We start from the raw sequence: 13,742 nt of genomic DNA on the forward strand, positions 1-13,742 counted from the left end.
TCGAATTGCATCGGATAATACAAGTTTGGTGGCGGGCATATGTGAAACCTACATTATGGATGCCGCAATGGTTTGCGTGCCCAAACTCGTTCATGCTCGATTCGGCGGACTATTGACTTTGGCCTAAAAGTTCAGCCTGGTGCCCACCAAGTGTAGACTTGCATTCCTGAGCGTTTTGGGGTTTGGGTCAACAGTTACGGAAGCGGGCTCTAAGAGAAAACGTGTGAATTCGCGATCGCTGTCGCCCGGAGCTCAGATAATCCAACACGTTGCGTGCAGAATTTTTGCACTCGCAGCCGCTCCTGTTCTGCGGCAAGTATACTTTAGTCAAAAAGACTATATCACCATTCGCGATGAGATGACGATCTAGCCACTGCTACATGTGAAAGTTTGAGTACACGTAAGAAGTTCGCCTCTTACATTTTACTTTAGTCCGGCAAGAATTTGTTTATCGGCAGCATCGAGATTATACGCGTTCGATGCATCACTTATAGGGATTGGTTCCATGTTAGCGTTCGCATCTTGAGCCCCAACCATTCCAAAGCATCCACAGCCCACAAGTGTGCTGACACAGCGATCTATTGATAATGCATTTGAAATCAAAACGCAATCCACCCCTACACTCTATCTGCGCGATCCCTTCTTGCCCTGCTTGACCTTCCTCGTGACGAGCGGTCTGCCCTGCATCAGAATATCCAACGCCTTTCGGTTCAAACATTCGCCGGTGGACGTGTCCAGCTGAAGTCGTCGTCCACCCAGCACAAAACTGTACGCGTCCTTGCCGTTGTGCCCGAGCAACTTCAAGTCTGCTCCCCACGCAACACCCCAAGCCAAACAACTATCAACTTCAATCCGCCCAAGAACCCTGCACTTTGCAACAACCTTCACTCACCTTTCGGCGAGGCCTCCAGCACCTCCTTGACCCCGACGCCCATGACCGACACCCGCACGAACTCGTTGGGGTCACCCATCCTCCGGCACGACACAATGTCCGTCACCACTTTATCGCACAGCCTCTTGGCGCCAAAGAAGACGGTCATCGACGCGCTGCAAATGGTTCCACTGGTCGCAAGCACCTTCAAATACCCGCCACCAACTCAATCAGTCACCTCTGCATCCTCCATACTCCTAAAAGAGCTCTTCGCTTCGATTCGCACCTCGAGCATGTTGGCGCTGGCGTCGGCCTGGTACACGAGGCTGCCCGACAGCAGCAGAGAGCAGTACATCTGGAAGCGGCTGCCGGGCCCCATCCAGCGCATGAAGTCTCCTCCGCAGTTCTGCACGATGGGCGTCTCATGCACCTTGGTCTTGTCCACGGGCACTCTACGCACCACACCCACCCACCCAGTTAGTTATTAGCTATAGAACGGTAGAATCCACTACCCCCAACAGCGCTCTACGTACTGGATCTTGGGCTTCGCAGCGAAGCATCGCGTCTGCGCGGCCAGCGAGCGGCCCAGCAGCGGCGTCAGCCTTCCAGCTCGACCCAGCATTGTCTATTGTCTATATTGCAGTGTGTGTGGTCGAGTATTATTTTCTCTCTCTCCACCAATCAGAAGCCGTCTCTCCATTATTATTTTTAACAAACTCAAAATTATTCTACAAGACGCCTTTTATACCATGGCTGGGCCATGGCTCGGCGCTTCGACCCGGACCAAGACCGCGCGCCTGCCGTGGCTGCTGCTCTTCTGGTGGACGCAGGCGCTGCTCTGGCTGCGTCGCTGGCTCAAGAGGCCGCTCATGCGGCTCGGCATCGGGTCCTTGGACGACGTCGAGGCGGTCCCAAGCGCCGAGAACGAGGCGGACGACACGTCCAGCGCTGCTGCTGCTCCCTCTGCAGAGCTTCAGGACGCGGCGCTGCCCTGTGGCCTGCCCAACAACGGCAACCTGTGCTTCGCCAACGCCGTGCTGCAGTGTCTGGCCGCCGTCCCGGTCTTCCTGGAGAGCGTGGACCGCGCACTGCGCATGCGCTCGCAGCTGCACGTGGTGCGGCAGCCCGACGACGCTCAGGCGCAGAAGCTGCTGGTGGCCGAGACGCTCGTGAGTCTGCTGAGAGGCGTTTCCCCAGTGGAGGAAGAAGACGTGGAGCTGGAGCTGGAGCTGGAGGCTGAAGCGGCGGGCGTGAGACGCAGAGGAGAACGACAGGACATACGCAGGAACGCTAGGGACGACAACCAGCAGCGCATGCGGCGCTTCAGGTCCGCTGCGAGTCGGTGCAGCTACTTGGTGTCGAGTGCTGCGTCCAGACAGGAGCAACAGGACGCAGAGGAGTTCTTGTCCTTCTTGCTGGAACTGCTGCACGATCTGCTGCGGGTTCCAGCGCAGCCGCAACGAGAAGAGGAGGAGGAACGCCAGCAGTTCCTGCAGGCGGAGAAGTGGTGTCTCAAGAAGCTTAAAAGCTATGACCCGAACGACCCGAGGTCGTACATGCACGCAGTTGGTATGTGGTGTGGTGGTGTGATTGGTGAACTGGTGGCAATGCAGATGAACTGACATGTTTCGTGCTGTTGGTGTTTCTCGATGCAGCAAACCTGGGCGAGGCGCGTTGGAGCCATTTCCTCCGGCAGAATGCATCAGTGATTACGGATCTGTTTTCGGGGCAAACTGTGCGAGGCTCGCAATGCTGCAGTTGTGCTAACCTCACGTGTCTTCACGAAGAGCAACGGTGAGTATAGTTGTTTCGACGTGGTTTGGTCTAGCAGAATTGGCTTATCGTGCTCGGTGGTTGCTGCGAACAGGATTATTTCCCTAGCGATCGCTTCGGGGAAGGGCGAACAAACGCTGTCCGAGTGTCTGGAGCACTTTCGTCACCCCGAACAGCTCACAGGCGAGAATCGTGTGTACTGCGATGGCTACTGCCGCGCCAAGACCACACGCCTCACGCAAATTCTGCTACAGCGTGTGCCGCCTGTGCTGATTCTTCGGCTGCAACGATTCAAGCATACGTCGACGAGAGGACAAACAGAGAAGGTGGATACGCCCGTGAGCTTCCCGTGTGGGAGCGATGACCTGCTGGACATCACGATGAATGCATTTTTCAGAGACGAAGAGAAGCGCGTCACGTTCCAGCTGGCTGCAGTGTGCGCTCATCTTGGCAACTCGATTGACTCTGGTCACTACGTCGCGTATGTGCGGCATCACCATTCTCGGCAAGATGCCGCCGAGTGGCTTCGGATCGATGATGACGTGGTCTCAGTGCTTGACGAGGCAACATTTCGAAAAGAGACGCTAACGTCGGCTTACCTTCTCTTCTACACACTAGTCACAAGGTGACCCACGAAATAAACGTTTGTTGTCAAATACACCACAGTTCAATACTTCAACGGAACGCAGATAAAAAATTCTTGCGTTGTGGAAGTCATATTTCATGTTGTTAGATAGCTATTTCGTATAGCTAAGTTGTTGCTTCGCAGCGTTGGCATTCGCACAGGCGCTCGTGGATATTCACACTTCGGCTTACGTCACGCATTCAGAGATCATTGCGGCATTGCGGCCAGCGAACCATGCCTGGCTTGCACCCCGGGTATCCGATGGAGCGGCACGCCGGCCAATCGTTGGCGCCAGGACGGCAGTAAGCGTTCACGTCGTCGTCTTCAACCAGCTCGTGACGGTTGTCATCGGATCCAGACTCGCTCCCGCTTCCGCTTCCGTCGTATTCAACGCATTCGGCCAGCTTACGGCTGTTGCCATAGCGACGACCACTGTCGCCGGAACCAGACTCACTGCCGCTCCCATCGTCTTCGCTACGCAAGTTCGCTAGCTCAGTCATCGTTCCGGTCAGGTGCTGATCCTCCAGATGGTCCAGCCCATTTCCTACAAACAACACGATAGATAAGCACCCGAGGTTGTATAGCGCCACCGTAGCTACAGCACCTTCTTCAGCATTCACCAAAGCGCCCACGATCTCCACCAACACCATTAGGCTTGTTAGAACCTTCATTGTTCACCGAGAAGAGTTTTTACTTCGTCCTTGGCTGGTCGTGCCGGCGCGACTCCATGTTAGAAACCAGTCATAGCAGCCCCGGAGTTAATCCTCGAAAATGGCACGAACAATTCAACAGAAATTCCAGCGAAAAGCACAATCCTTTTATGCAAACTCTCAACACTACGGCGTCGGAATGGGAAGGAAACAGGAGCGCAGACCTCATACAAACGAAATCGGAGAAAAAGCCTACCAGACCAAGGAACTCTACGACGCCGAGGTGTAGAAGTGGAACTGGTGGTAGTAGTCCAGCACAGCAGTCGTGCCAAAGCGGAATAGCTTGCCCACGAGTGGCACGTAGTCGAGCACGTCAGCAGCCTGTATACGTGCATCAATCGAGCAGTGAGTACACGTTGCTGATAACTTTTCGAAAAGCCTCGAGCTGGAAATATTTACCTTTCCAGTAGCAGGCTTCGTGACAGTTGCAAACACTGGGTCGCGAAGCAAATACAGAAGAAGAGCCATCTACAATACGCAAACAATTTGTAAGCACTCCGATAGACTAATAGCACAGCACTCCGTAGAAGTCAAACAAACCTTTCGGGCTGCAATTTCGTCCTTCGCCTCGTCAGCGGTGACAGTCTTCTTCGGTTCCACCGGTTTGACAGCTGCAGCAGATAGCGCCAAACTGCATATACATAAAAGGCAGCGTAAGCCACACGACCCATTTTTGCTACAGTGTTTCATCCGGCAAAGACGTACCCAGACAGTTCAACGAGAAGCGATGCAACCACAGGTGTCCACGAGGTCTCCGGTCGACGACGACGCAGCAGTGCATACACGACAGGCCGCAAAATGTGGCAGATCTCTCCCGCTACAAGGAGGTCCTCTCGCAAGCCTTCCGCAACTTCAATCGTTGCGTCCTATTCAGCATAACACACAGCATGGTTAATCAGCGCATGCAACGAGAAGGTGCCGATTTTTCCTCTACTCACCTCAAACATGATTTTGTTGGGGGCTTCCTCGACACTCTTCTCCTTCATCGGTTCAGGCTCCGACACCGCAGCTACATCATCGCAACGAAAAAGATACCATGCCAACGACTTAGCACAAATGAAGCTTTCAACTCGGCCACTCGGCCACTCACGTTTTCCGAAGGTCTTGCCCGTGCGGGAACCAGGCTGTTTCGGCTTCTTGAAGCGCGCGAACGCCGATGGCCGAGGAGCAGATTCCACGCCCTTGTACTGTATCATTGTAGCAGGGAAACCTGTGAGTCTAAATTCGCATGACACAACTCACCAGTAGGCCCGGCCCACTCACTTTGCCGCCACGGATCATCATGGCACGACGGCGCTGTGCAAGCAGCACGAGACGGAGCACACTCTTCACGACCTCCACCCACACGATCAGGCGCCACTTGCCCACGTCTCCACCGACTCGGCGGGCGACGACTTCCGCCAGCACTTGCACGTGCGAGATCAGCGACAGCGGGACCCGAACCAACCGCGTCAGTCTGCACGGAACAGAACAGCAGCAATCAGCAACCCAGTCACATTATGCCACCACAGCAACTTCAACTCCAGACGCACTTCTGGCTGCCGGTCGGCGGCTCCTGCTCGGTATTGCCCTTCTTCCACAGCACGTAGTCGTGGTATAGGTGCAGCAGCCCCACCAGCGAGTAGCCGAACTGCGTGGCCACCTCCGGCTCCATCACCCGCTTCTGCAGCATCAAGCAAGCCGTTAAGAAAATCTATAGGTACCAACAATAATAACATAAAAATCTTTCAAGATCTCTCGAGTTGAAGCCACGCACCGGCACCAGCTGCGGCGCCACGTACAGCGTGGTCTCCACATTGCGGGCCAGGCCCGTGTGGCTGCCCACCCACGCCTCGTACGCGGCGAGAAGCGGCGAGGTCTTGGCGAGCACCGAGTCGGAGGACGCGGGAGCCTCGGGGGAGGGGGAGACCACGCGCGTGGTGGTGGTCGTGGTGCGCGCGACCGTCTTGGTGGTCTGGGAGTCGCCCTCCGTCGTCACGTCCGTCTCCACCGTCGTCATCTTGCTCTCGTCCGCCATGGTCGATCGATCCGCTTGTGGTAAGGTCCCGCCGGTGCCCGTCGGACCGAAGGCTTGGGGCTACTTGAACCCGCAACGTTGACTAAACGATTTGTAGGATGCGTCCTAAAAGTGTAGGTTGATGTAGCGATATGTGATTGGCTCATAGCATTCAATGTGGTACTTCCAGCAATGGCGCTGGCGATGGTGATGGAGGCGTCGGACGCGGACGCCATCTACGCGCTGGTTACCGACCCGCAGCAAATTGCATTTCTACAGCTAGAGTGTCGCTTGTATGGTTCACCTGATGGGGTGGCTCCAACAGCGGCTGCGGCACCCCCACGATTGCGGTTGGCTCTGGAAGAGATGGCGCTGGGGGTCGTGAAAGGGTTCCTTCGACTGGAGACGCCGGGAGTGGACTCTACTGTGTATGGAGGTGTGGAGGAGAAGAGTCGGACACTAGTGGATCAGATTACAGAAGAATTGAGAGGTGATGCATGGCAAAGAGAGGATATTGATGGTGATGGCGTCACGTGGAGACTATGTACGAACTACTTGGATACTTGTTAGTTGACGTGCATCTGTACTAAAACGCTATGGTTGAACACAGCGTCACGACGTCGTACTCGACTGCGTGTTTTCCGAGATCTGTGGGAGCGAGGCTACGTCGTGACTTTCGGCTCAAAGTTTGGAGCCGACTTCCTCGTTTACAAAGGTCCGACGCGGGTTGTGTACGGAAGGAAGGGCGAGTTTGCTACTGACGGTTTGTGTGTTGTTTTGAGTAGATGACCCCAAAAAGACACATGCAGTGGCTCTGGTGGTGGTGAAAGACTACGAGGAAGAATTCGCGCGCGTTGATCTCGTGAGCTTCTGTCGTGTGGCCAAAATGGTGAAAAAGAAGCTTCTGTTCGCGTGTGTGCGGACAAACGGTGAAGACAAGAAGGGCGATGAAAAGAAGGATGGAAGCGGGAGTGAGGCACAGAGCGTCGTGTACATTTCATTAACGCATGCACTGTTGGTGTCGCGCCAGGAAGCGAGTGCGGAGGAATAGGCATATCCATATCCTACCTGCCAAGATGGTGCAAGTGACTTATGAGCTGTTACCACCCCCTTCAGTGGAGGGCGGGGTCTTCATGTTCACTTCGTTCTGTCGGATTTTTTGTGCGATCTTCACGAGGCAATCGGTATCAGCGGGGATCTGCGTGTTCTGGCGCAGGTCGAGTGCGACGAGTGTGTTATTCTGCTGCAAACCCTGCAGCAGCACGTCTCCATCGCTTTCGGTCAGAGCGTTGCTGCTCAGGTCAAGGGAGCGAAGTGCCGTTAGTGAGTCGCTGAGGATTTCAGCTAACGCTTCGGCACTTTCCTTGCCCAGCATGTTACTGCTCAAATTCAGGTTAGTCAGCGAGGTGTGCTCAACGAGACCTTCCAGCAGCATGCGACCGCCATCGTCGGTGAGGCGGTTGAGCCGAAGATCGAGCTCTACCAAGCTGGTGTTGTACTTGAGCCCGCGACTGAGGTATCTCCCGCCCTCTGCGTGGATCTGGTTATCGCACAGCTTCAGCGTGGTGATCACGCTCTCGGGGCCTAGCAGTTTGGACAGTAACCTCGCTCCGTGGTTCGTCAGCTTGTTGTGTGAGAGATCGAGCGACGTAATGCTGGTGTTCTTCACGAGCCCCGTCATGAGCATCCGTAGCAAGTCGTCGTCTAGCAGATTGCTGGGTAGCCACAACGTCGTCAGCGAGTTCGACGACTTGATAATGTGTGAGAGGTTGGTCGCGTCGGAGATCTTCATTCCGAACAGCATACGCTCGTACTTCATCCCGATCTGCTTGACGCCGTAGGTCACTCGGAGCCTGGTCAAGTTGCGCAACTGCGCACAGATCTCGTTCAAGTCCAGATGCGACAATAGCTGGTCGATCTCCAGGGTGAAAATGTACTCACTGGAAGCCTTTACAACGGCCATCAAGTGGTCATGATCATCCAGCGATGGATCGAAGTCCTCCAGTAGATCCTGCAGATGCTTCTCTAGGAAGAGCTGCTTCCACGTGAGTCCGTGGTCGGCGATCTGGATGTTCTTCCACTGCGTCTTGCTGAGGCAGCAGCGCTTCCAGTAGTTCTCGTCCGTCACATTAGGAGCCGTCACGCACACGTCGAGGTCCAACGGAAGGCGAGCCATAACCTCCGGTAGGAACTGACGAGGCACATTCTGCGCTTTGGGCTGCAGACGGAAGCGGTCGGAGATGATCTTGAGACACATGAGCAGCAGCGACGGAATGGCTGAACCCGAAGCAGCATTCTTGCCGTCGCTGACTGCCCCTTGGCCGTTCTGGACGACACGAGCGCGGTACTTCTTCACTTGGTCGGACAAGGCACACACATCCGTCGTCACGCCGACCGTGGAAGCGGAGACCATGGCGCCTGCTGCTGCTGTTATTGCTACTAAAGTGACTCTTCCCGCCTCAACAGATTCGCTCAGGCTCAGCGTCAGTTGCTGGTGTACATCAAAATAGCATCTGCATGACATGACGGATGTCATGGATGGATGTCAGGACCTCATCTTGCGCCCTCCCCCAGCAAGATTTGGTAAGTTGCCGCGAACTTCAACTTGGAGGTCAGAGTGATGGTCACATGGTTTCCCTTGGATTCCGCAATCCATTTCGCTTTCCGCACTCGACAGCGCAAGTGGAAGCGAGCGGCGAGAAGATGGAGAAGCCCCGAGCGGATGAAGCGAGCGCCAGGGCGATGCTCATGGCGGACGACATCGGCGAGCTGCGCAAGTACATCGGTGTGTGTGGCCCCCGCTCCGAGCTTTCTTTTACATGCTCTTCTTGCTCGTGCTGACGAGCGACTCGGTTACCGGTGTTTCTCTTGCAGTCGAGATGATGCAGGCGGAGATGGAGCTCATGGAGAGCATCAAGCTGAACGAACGCAATGTGGCCACGGTGAACGCCCGCATCAAACACTTCAAGGTGCGTCAAGGAGTCCGAGGTTTTAAATACTGCGAGACAATCTCACTGTAATCTGCAGGAGTTGGTCGCACAAGAGCGCGCACGTTACAAGGCGTTGAAGGGCGCGCTGGCGGAGGATGCCAACGAGCTTCAGAACCTTGAGGAGAAACAAGTTGGTACGAGTGGATGAGTTGGTAAGATGCGAGAATGACTGAAGATGCGTACGTGGACGTTAACAGTTGCCGAAGCCAAGCATCGACAATTCCAAGGTAGACAGGCATGTGACGGGGATAATTTGTTGCGTATATATCTAATGCTTGTCGTCGTAGACGCTGTGGCGCAGCGGGAGAGTGAAGTGCAGGTGCTGCGCTCGCGGTTTCAGCAGCAGCGAGCCGCTATGCTGAGCTTGAGGCACCAGATCATGGAATCTACTGCTCAGCTGCAGAAGTTGTCCCAGTCTAAAGAGGTTGTGGAGATGGAGACACACAAACGTACGCGGATTGGAAGGTAAAAAGTGCCATGATACTTGACTAACAACAATTGTGTTGGATTCCTGACAGTTGGTGCCGCCTTGGGTGAGTGCGCCGAGCCGACGGAACAGCGGACTTCACGTCAGAAGCTCCGCGCGAAGATCAGATATACTCAGCAATTCATCGCCCAAATGGAGGAAGAGACAAGTCAACTTGTGGAAAAGAGGACCACGCTCGAAGCCGAGGTGCTGAAGTGCGAGCAGGAGGCTCACAAACTGCGCGAGTCAATCTTCTACAAAGAGAAAGAAACCGAGGTCTTGTTCAGTCGTCTGCGCGAGGACACTCTCCGTGTTGCCCGAGAAAACGGTACGTCTGGTTTTCAGTGAAATAACTCGCTACTTCTCTAACATCGTATGTGCAGGGAAGTTGGAAGGCAAGCTGAAAGCCAAGCGCAGAAAGTTTCGACTGAAGACGAAAAACGAGATCAGCTCACTCAAACGCAGAATCTCCTTCATCACATCTGGTAAATTGCTGGCCATGGTGGCTCTACAAGCAAGTGTTTGACTGACACCATTAACATTATTTCAGAGCTCGAACGAGGTCAGATGACGAATGAGGATGCGCTGTCTGTCATTGACGCGCTTAGTGCCAAGCGCGAGGCACTGGAAGGGAGGTATGCCTGTCCTAATCTTTCCTATGCTCGCTTTGTTTTGACCGTTCACGCAACTTATCTCGGTCAGGCTCCAAGAGCGTAATGAACAACTCGCTGTTGCTGAGGTACGTATCTCAGCGTGTTTTCGAGCTACTATTGTTACTGAGGAGGTTACGTACAGGGCGCAATCGCCGAGTTGTCGAGTTCGATGTCTGCAATTGGCCGCAGTGGAGAAAACTTCGATAGAACTCGTCTTCAGGAAGAGTTGGTCTCAAAGCGCGAGGATGCTCGATCGTCTCAGAAGAAGCTGGAAGAGAAACAGGTACGGTCCGATGATTCACTGCAGTGAGCTGGTATTGTTTAACTTGGCGTGGACATTGGTGCAGAATCTCCTCAAACTACTGGATGAAGACCACACTAAAGTAAGTGCATCGTTATTTGTTGTCGTGTGGGCGGAACTAAGCAAAGTACTTTCGTAGCTGAACGCCACATTGGAGGATCTCATCGCTCAGATTGAGGTGGCAAAGTCTACGACAGAGGGGCTGGATACCGAAATCGCCTCACTTGCGAAAGATATTGAGCAGCAAGAAGAGAAAGTCAAGAGCCTAAGTGCCGCGGTGAATGAAGCGCAGGAGAAGAACGCAGCTCTTAATGGCAAGCATCAAGGACATCACCGCGAGAGCAAGAGCACCATCAAGAAGCAAGTAAAACTTCGCCGCGAAAGAGACTCGTTACTGGAACAAGAAAAAGAATTGGCTTCGGAGCTCCGCCAAGTTGAAAATTTGAGTCGACTCTTAGGCGAGGGCATCAAGGTTCGTAACAGACTTGGTTTGTCAGCTATTGCGCGGTTGGGATAGCTAAACGATTGTGTACGCATCTAGCATGGAGCAGAGTATGCAAGCCAATTCAAAGAATCCGGCGCTACCAGTGATGACAAACAAAAGCGCATCGAGTTTGAACTTCGTCGCCACGAGCTTAGCTTGCAACAGCAATGTGCGCAGGAAGAGTCCAAATTCCAAGACGAAGTCGCAGCGTGGGATGACAAGGTACTGCACCTTTTTGCATGTGTTAAACAAGGAGGACTTTTTACATGGTCTGTTTGTTGCGGTTGGGCACAGATCAAACAGTTGGAGCGACAGCTTCGAAGTATTTAGTGCGTGACTTCGAGCAAATTCCTTAAATGCATGATTTCTTGGCAAAGTTACTACCACATTCTTGAGGGCCATTCTCCGAATTTGATGCGGTATGCGGCTGATCTTTGAGCATTTAGACGAACGGGCCGGATGAGAGAGGGAGCGGCTTCAAATACGCAAGTTGATCAACTGGCATCACAAACAAAGGCTCCTGGTTCGCTGGGGCTTTCACTCGCAAATATCTCCGGGACTGCGCAGGACCTCCCCAAGAACCAAGTATGAAGGCCATGTTCCTTGTTTTCGCGTCCGTTCTGTTTGCTGCGGCGATGGCGTCGCATATGCCGGGGCATATGGAGCACCCAAAGCATGCTCGGCCCTCGAAGAAGTACTCCGGTGGCAAGCGTGTTTTGGCAAGTGGTGAGGACCCAAAGTTTGAGATCGGAGACGACGATGATCTTGGTGGCGGGGGTGACCTTGGAGGAATTGGAGGTGTTGGAGGCTTGGGCGGCATTGGCGGTCTTGGTGGGATCGGTGGACTTGGTGGGCTTGGTGTCATTGGTGGAGTCGGTGGCCTCGGCGGCGTTGGAGGGCTTGGTGGTGTCGGCTATCGCGGTAGGTATTGTATTACGCGTAGCGTAGCGTCGCTTACTTACTAATGCCTTCATTCTCTGGTGTAGCGCTCCGCGGTGTTGACAACGAGCTGACGGATGATGGGGAGGCACTCGGCAACGACGAGGTCGTTGTCGCTGGTCGACGTGTTGTTCGCGGCGGGGTTGTTGTTGCTGGACCGCGCCGTGGTCCGTACTATTGAAGCGCCAAGCGATGAAGCGGCGTAGCAGGACGTGAAAATGACCACACGTCGCACTTATCTAGCTTCTCTTTTGGTCTTGTCCAATCGTGCGTAACCCAAGCCAAACAAATGAATGTTGCTGCCTCTGGTAGCAAGCCAATCTGAGATTCCGTTGTTGTGTGTTGGTATGCTCAACTATATCGTAATATGCATAGCGAATCCACTGATGTTTTTTTTCAAAAGGTAATTGTTCGGTCGTGGATAACGCAAGGATGGAATTGACTCACCACGTCTCATTTTTCACAGTCTCTCAACGGGCTCATGGAGCTCTCCCTATCGAAACTGGACGCCTTCTTCTTGGGCGTCTCGATTGCTTCATCGTCGTGATTCTTCTGCCAGCCCCCGGGGGTATTCGGCAAGGAGGAGAGGCTTGCAATGCAGAGCGGTCAGGGATAGTCGAGTTTATGAAGGTGGTCACTTCGGTTGCAGCTATCGTGTTGGAACTGATGAAAGTATCGGGCAGAATGGGTAGCGCTGGCGACCAAGGTAACTACTGAAGCTATGTCGAAGTCACTTTCTCTCACTAACTGCGATTGGTGCTTGCAGTCCGCAGAGAACGTCGTGATGTGGGCATCGGAGGGATTCGCAGAGACGACAGCGAGCACCGGTACAACCGACGTGACGTGCCAGAATCCAGCGGTGAAGACACGGAAGAGCTCGAGTTGACCAGAGACCGACGACGTCGCGGTCGTGCTGGGAGAGGTAACGCTTCCACCACCCATCGTGGCACGACCAGACCCTCTTCCAACTGGTGGTGATGCTGCGAAACAACAAACATCGACTTTGATTCCAAGAATCCGTTCGTTGTAGTCTATGTTGCAACGTCGTGGTATCAACCATAGGTCAAGCAAATGGAACCGTAATTGCATCGCAAAATATGCAGTGCATTTCTCTCTTCGTGGACTCTCTTGCACACTTGTCTCCATCGCTCAGCTTGGCGCCTATTTTACGAAGCTTGAAAACCTTTTGACAGCGATTAATAGGTAGGACCCACCCCTTCCTGCTTAGTTGAGCTTGAGCACCTCGATCTCGAAAATCAGCGTTGAGTTCGGCTGAATTGTACACAACGTCACGGTTAAGGAAGCAGCATGGATCAAAAGTGTCCTTACTCTAGTAAAATGCAGCTACCAACAACACAAAAGTATTTGGTGAAAAGGATATCCCCAGGCCGGGAAGCCGCCGGCACCGTACGCGTAGTCCGGCGTGCAGGTGAGTCGCGCCGTCTCTCCGAGCTTCATGCCGAGCACGCCTTCGTCCCAGCCCTTGATCACTTGGCCCAGGCCCACGCTGAAGGTGAAGGGCGTCTGGCCCGGGTCCTTCGTGCTCCAGAACTTCTGCTGCAGGTCGCGGTCCTTGCCGTAGCCCGTGCAGTGCACCGTCACGGACGCGCCCTTGGTGGGGGTCGGCCCGTTGCCTTCCGAGAGGATCTCCTTGGTCACGCCCATGCTGTCTTGGTGGTCGGTCGGTCTCCTTTAGTTTGGATCGGGTGCGATAGCAAAGTGATCTGCTACAGAAATGCATATTTTGTGTTCTCAAACCTAAAATAAGCGATAGCGTAGGCCTTGAAGGTTGTCAATCACCTTGTCTGGCACCTTGCACTAAACTACTGCAGAATTGCACCACAAAGTAATCTTACTCATACAGTATTGCCAAGGGCAATGTAGATGAAGGAAGTGAGCAAGGCATTCCACAGTACTCACTCGTGACGTTATGC

General features: G+C 53.9%; 8 protein-coding genes across 8 annotated transcripts; 3 read left to right on the forward strand and 5 right to left on the reverse strand.

Moving 5' to 3' along the window:
* Window positions 1–624: 624 nt before the first annotated feature.
* On the reverse strand, window positions 625–1,493 carry PHYSODRAFT_300295 (hypothetical protein; the record flags this gene model as incomplete). Its single annotated transcript, XM_009527886.1, has 4 exons — window positions 625–806; window positions 893–1,076; window positions 1,110–1,323; window positions 1,405–1,493. 4 exons carry the CDS (start codon window positions 1,491–1,493, stop codon window positions 625–627), a joined length of 669 nt encoding a protein of 222 aa, XP_009526181.1.
* Window positions 1,494–1,620: 127 nt separating this feature from the next.
* On the forward strand, window positions 1,621–3,273 carry PHYSODRAFT_499762 (hypothetical protein; the record flags this gene model as incomplete). Its single annotated transcript, XM_009527887.1, has 4 exons — window positions 1,621–2,082; window positions 2,179–2,440; window positions 2,527–2,665; window positions 2,739–3,273. 4 exons carry the CDS (start codon window positions 1,621–1,623, stop codon window positions 3,271–3,273), a joined length of 1,398 nt encoding a protein of 465 aa, XP_009526182.1.
* Window positions 3,274–3,469: 196 nt separating this feature from the next.
* PHYSODRAFT_314600 (hypothetical protein) lies at window positions 3,470–3,940 on the reverse strand (the record flags this gene model as incomplete). Its single annotated transcript, XM_009527888.1, has 1 exon — window positions 3,470–3,940. The coding sequence occupies one exon, from the start codon at window positions 3,938–3,940 to the stop codon at window positions 3,470–3,472; it is 471 nt and encodes a 156-aa protein (XP_009526183.1).
* A 249-nt stretch (window positions 3,941–4,189) lies between these two features.
* Window positions 4,190–5,996, reverse strand: PHYSODRAFT_500326 (hypothetical protein; the record flags this gene model as incomplete). Its single annotated transcript, XM_009527889.1, has 9 exons — window positions 4,190–4,300; window positions 4,379–4,447; window positions 4,520–4,610; window positions 4,685–4,845; window positions 4,918–4,988; window positions 5,070–5,166; window positions 5,243–5,435; window positions 5,512–5,642; window positions 5,736–5,996. The coding sequence occupies 9 exons, from the start codon at window positions 5,994–5,996 to the stop codon at window positions 4,190–4,192; spliced, it is 1,185 nt and encodes a 394-aa protein (XP_009526184.1).
* Window positions 5,997–6,167: 171 nt separating this feature from the next.
* Window positions 6,168–7,026, forward strand: PHYSODRAFT_331137 (hypothetical protein; the record flags this gene model as incomplete). The annotated part of the gene is made up of 3 exons (XM_009527890.1): window positions 6,168–6,519; window positions 6,586–6,690; window positions 6,761–7,026. The coding sequence occupies 3 exons, from the start codon at window positions 6,168–6,170 to the stop codon at window positions 7,024–7,026; spliced, it is 723 nt and encodes a 240-aa protein (XP_009526185.1).
* A 39-nt stretch (window positions 7,027–7,065) lies between these two features.
* Window positions 7,066–8,232, reverse strand: PHYSODRAFT_264315 (hypothetical protein; the record flags this gene model as incomplete). The annotated part of the gene is made up of 1 exon (XM_009527891.1): window positions 7,066–8,232. One exon carries the CDS (start codon window positions 8,230–8,232, stop codon window positions 7,066–7,068), a length of 1,167 nt encoding a protein of 388 aa, XP_009526186.1.
* Window positions 8,233–8,854: 622 nt separating this feature from the next.
* PHYSODRAFT_498521 (hypothetical protein) lies at window positions 8,855–10,148 on the forward strand (the record flags this gene model as incomplete). Its single annotated transcript, XM_009527892.1, has 7 exons — window positions 8,855–8,944; window positions 9,003–9,099; window positions 9,163–9,192; window positions 9,253–9,414; window positions 9,484–9,759; window positions 9,815–9,916; window positions 9,982–10,148. The coding sequence occupies 7 exons, from the start codon at window positions 8,855–8,857 to the stop codon at window positions 10,146–10,148; spliced, it is 924 nt and encodes a 307-aa protein (XP_009526187.1).
* Window positions 10,149–12,894: 2,746 nt separating this feature from the next.
* On the reverse strand, window positions 12,895–13,493 carry PHYSODRAFT_285876 (hypothetical protein). The gene is made up of 2 exons (XM_009527893.1): window positions 13,190–13,493; window positions 12,895–13,087 (listed from the first exon to the last, which is right to left on the reverse strand). The coding sequence occupies exons 1-2, from the start codon at window positions 13,471–13,473 to the stop codon at window positions 13,033–13,035; spliced, it is 339 nt and encodes a 112-aa protein (XP_009526188.1). The 5' UTR covers window positions 13,474–13,493; the 3' UTR covers window positions 12,895–13,032.
* Between the last annotated feature and the right edge of the window lie 249 nt (window positions 13,494–13,742).

Source organism: Phytophthora sojae (genome assembly GCF_000149755.1).
Source record: "Phytophthora sojae unplaced genomic scaffold PHYSOscaffold_4, whole genome shotgun sequence".
Classification (NCBI taxonomy): domain Eukaryota; phylum Oomycota; class Peronosporomycetes; order Peronosporales; family Peronosporaceae; genus Phytophthora; species Phytophthora sojae.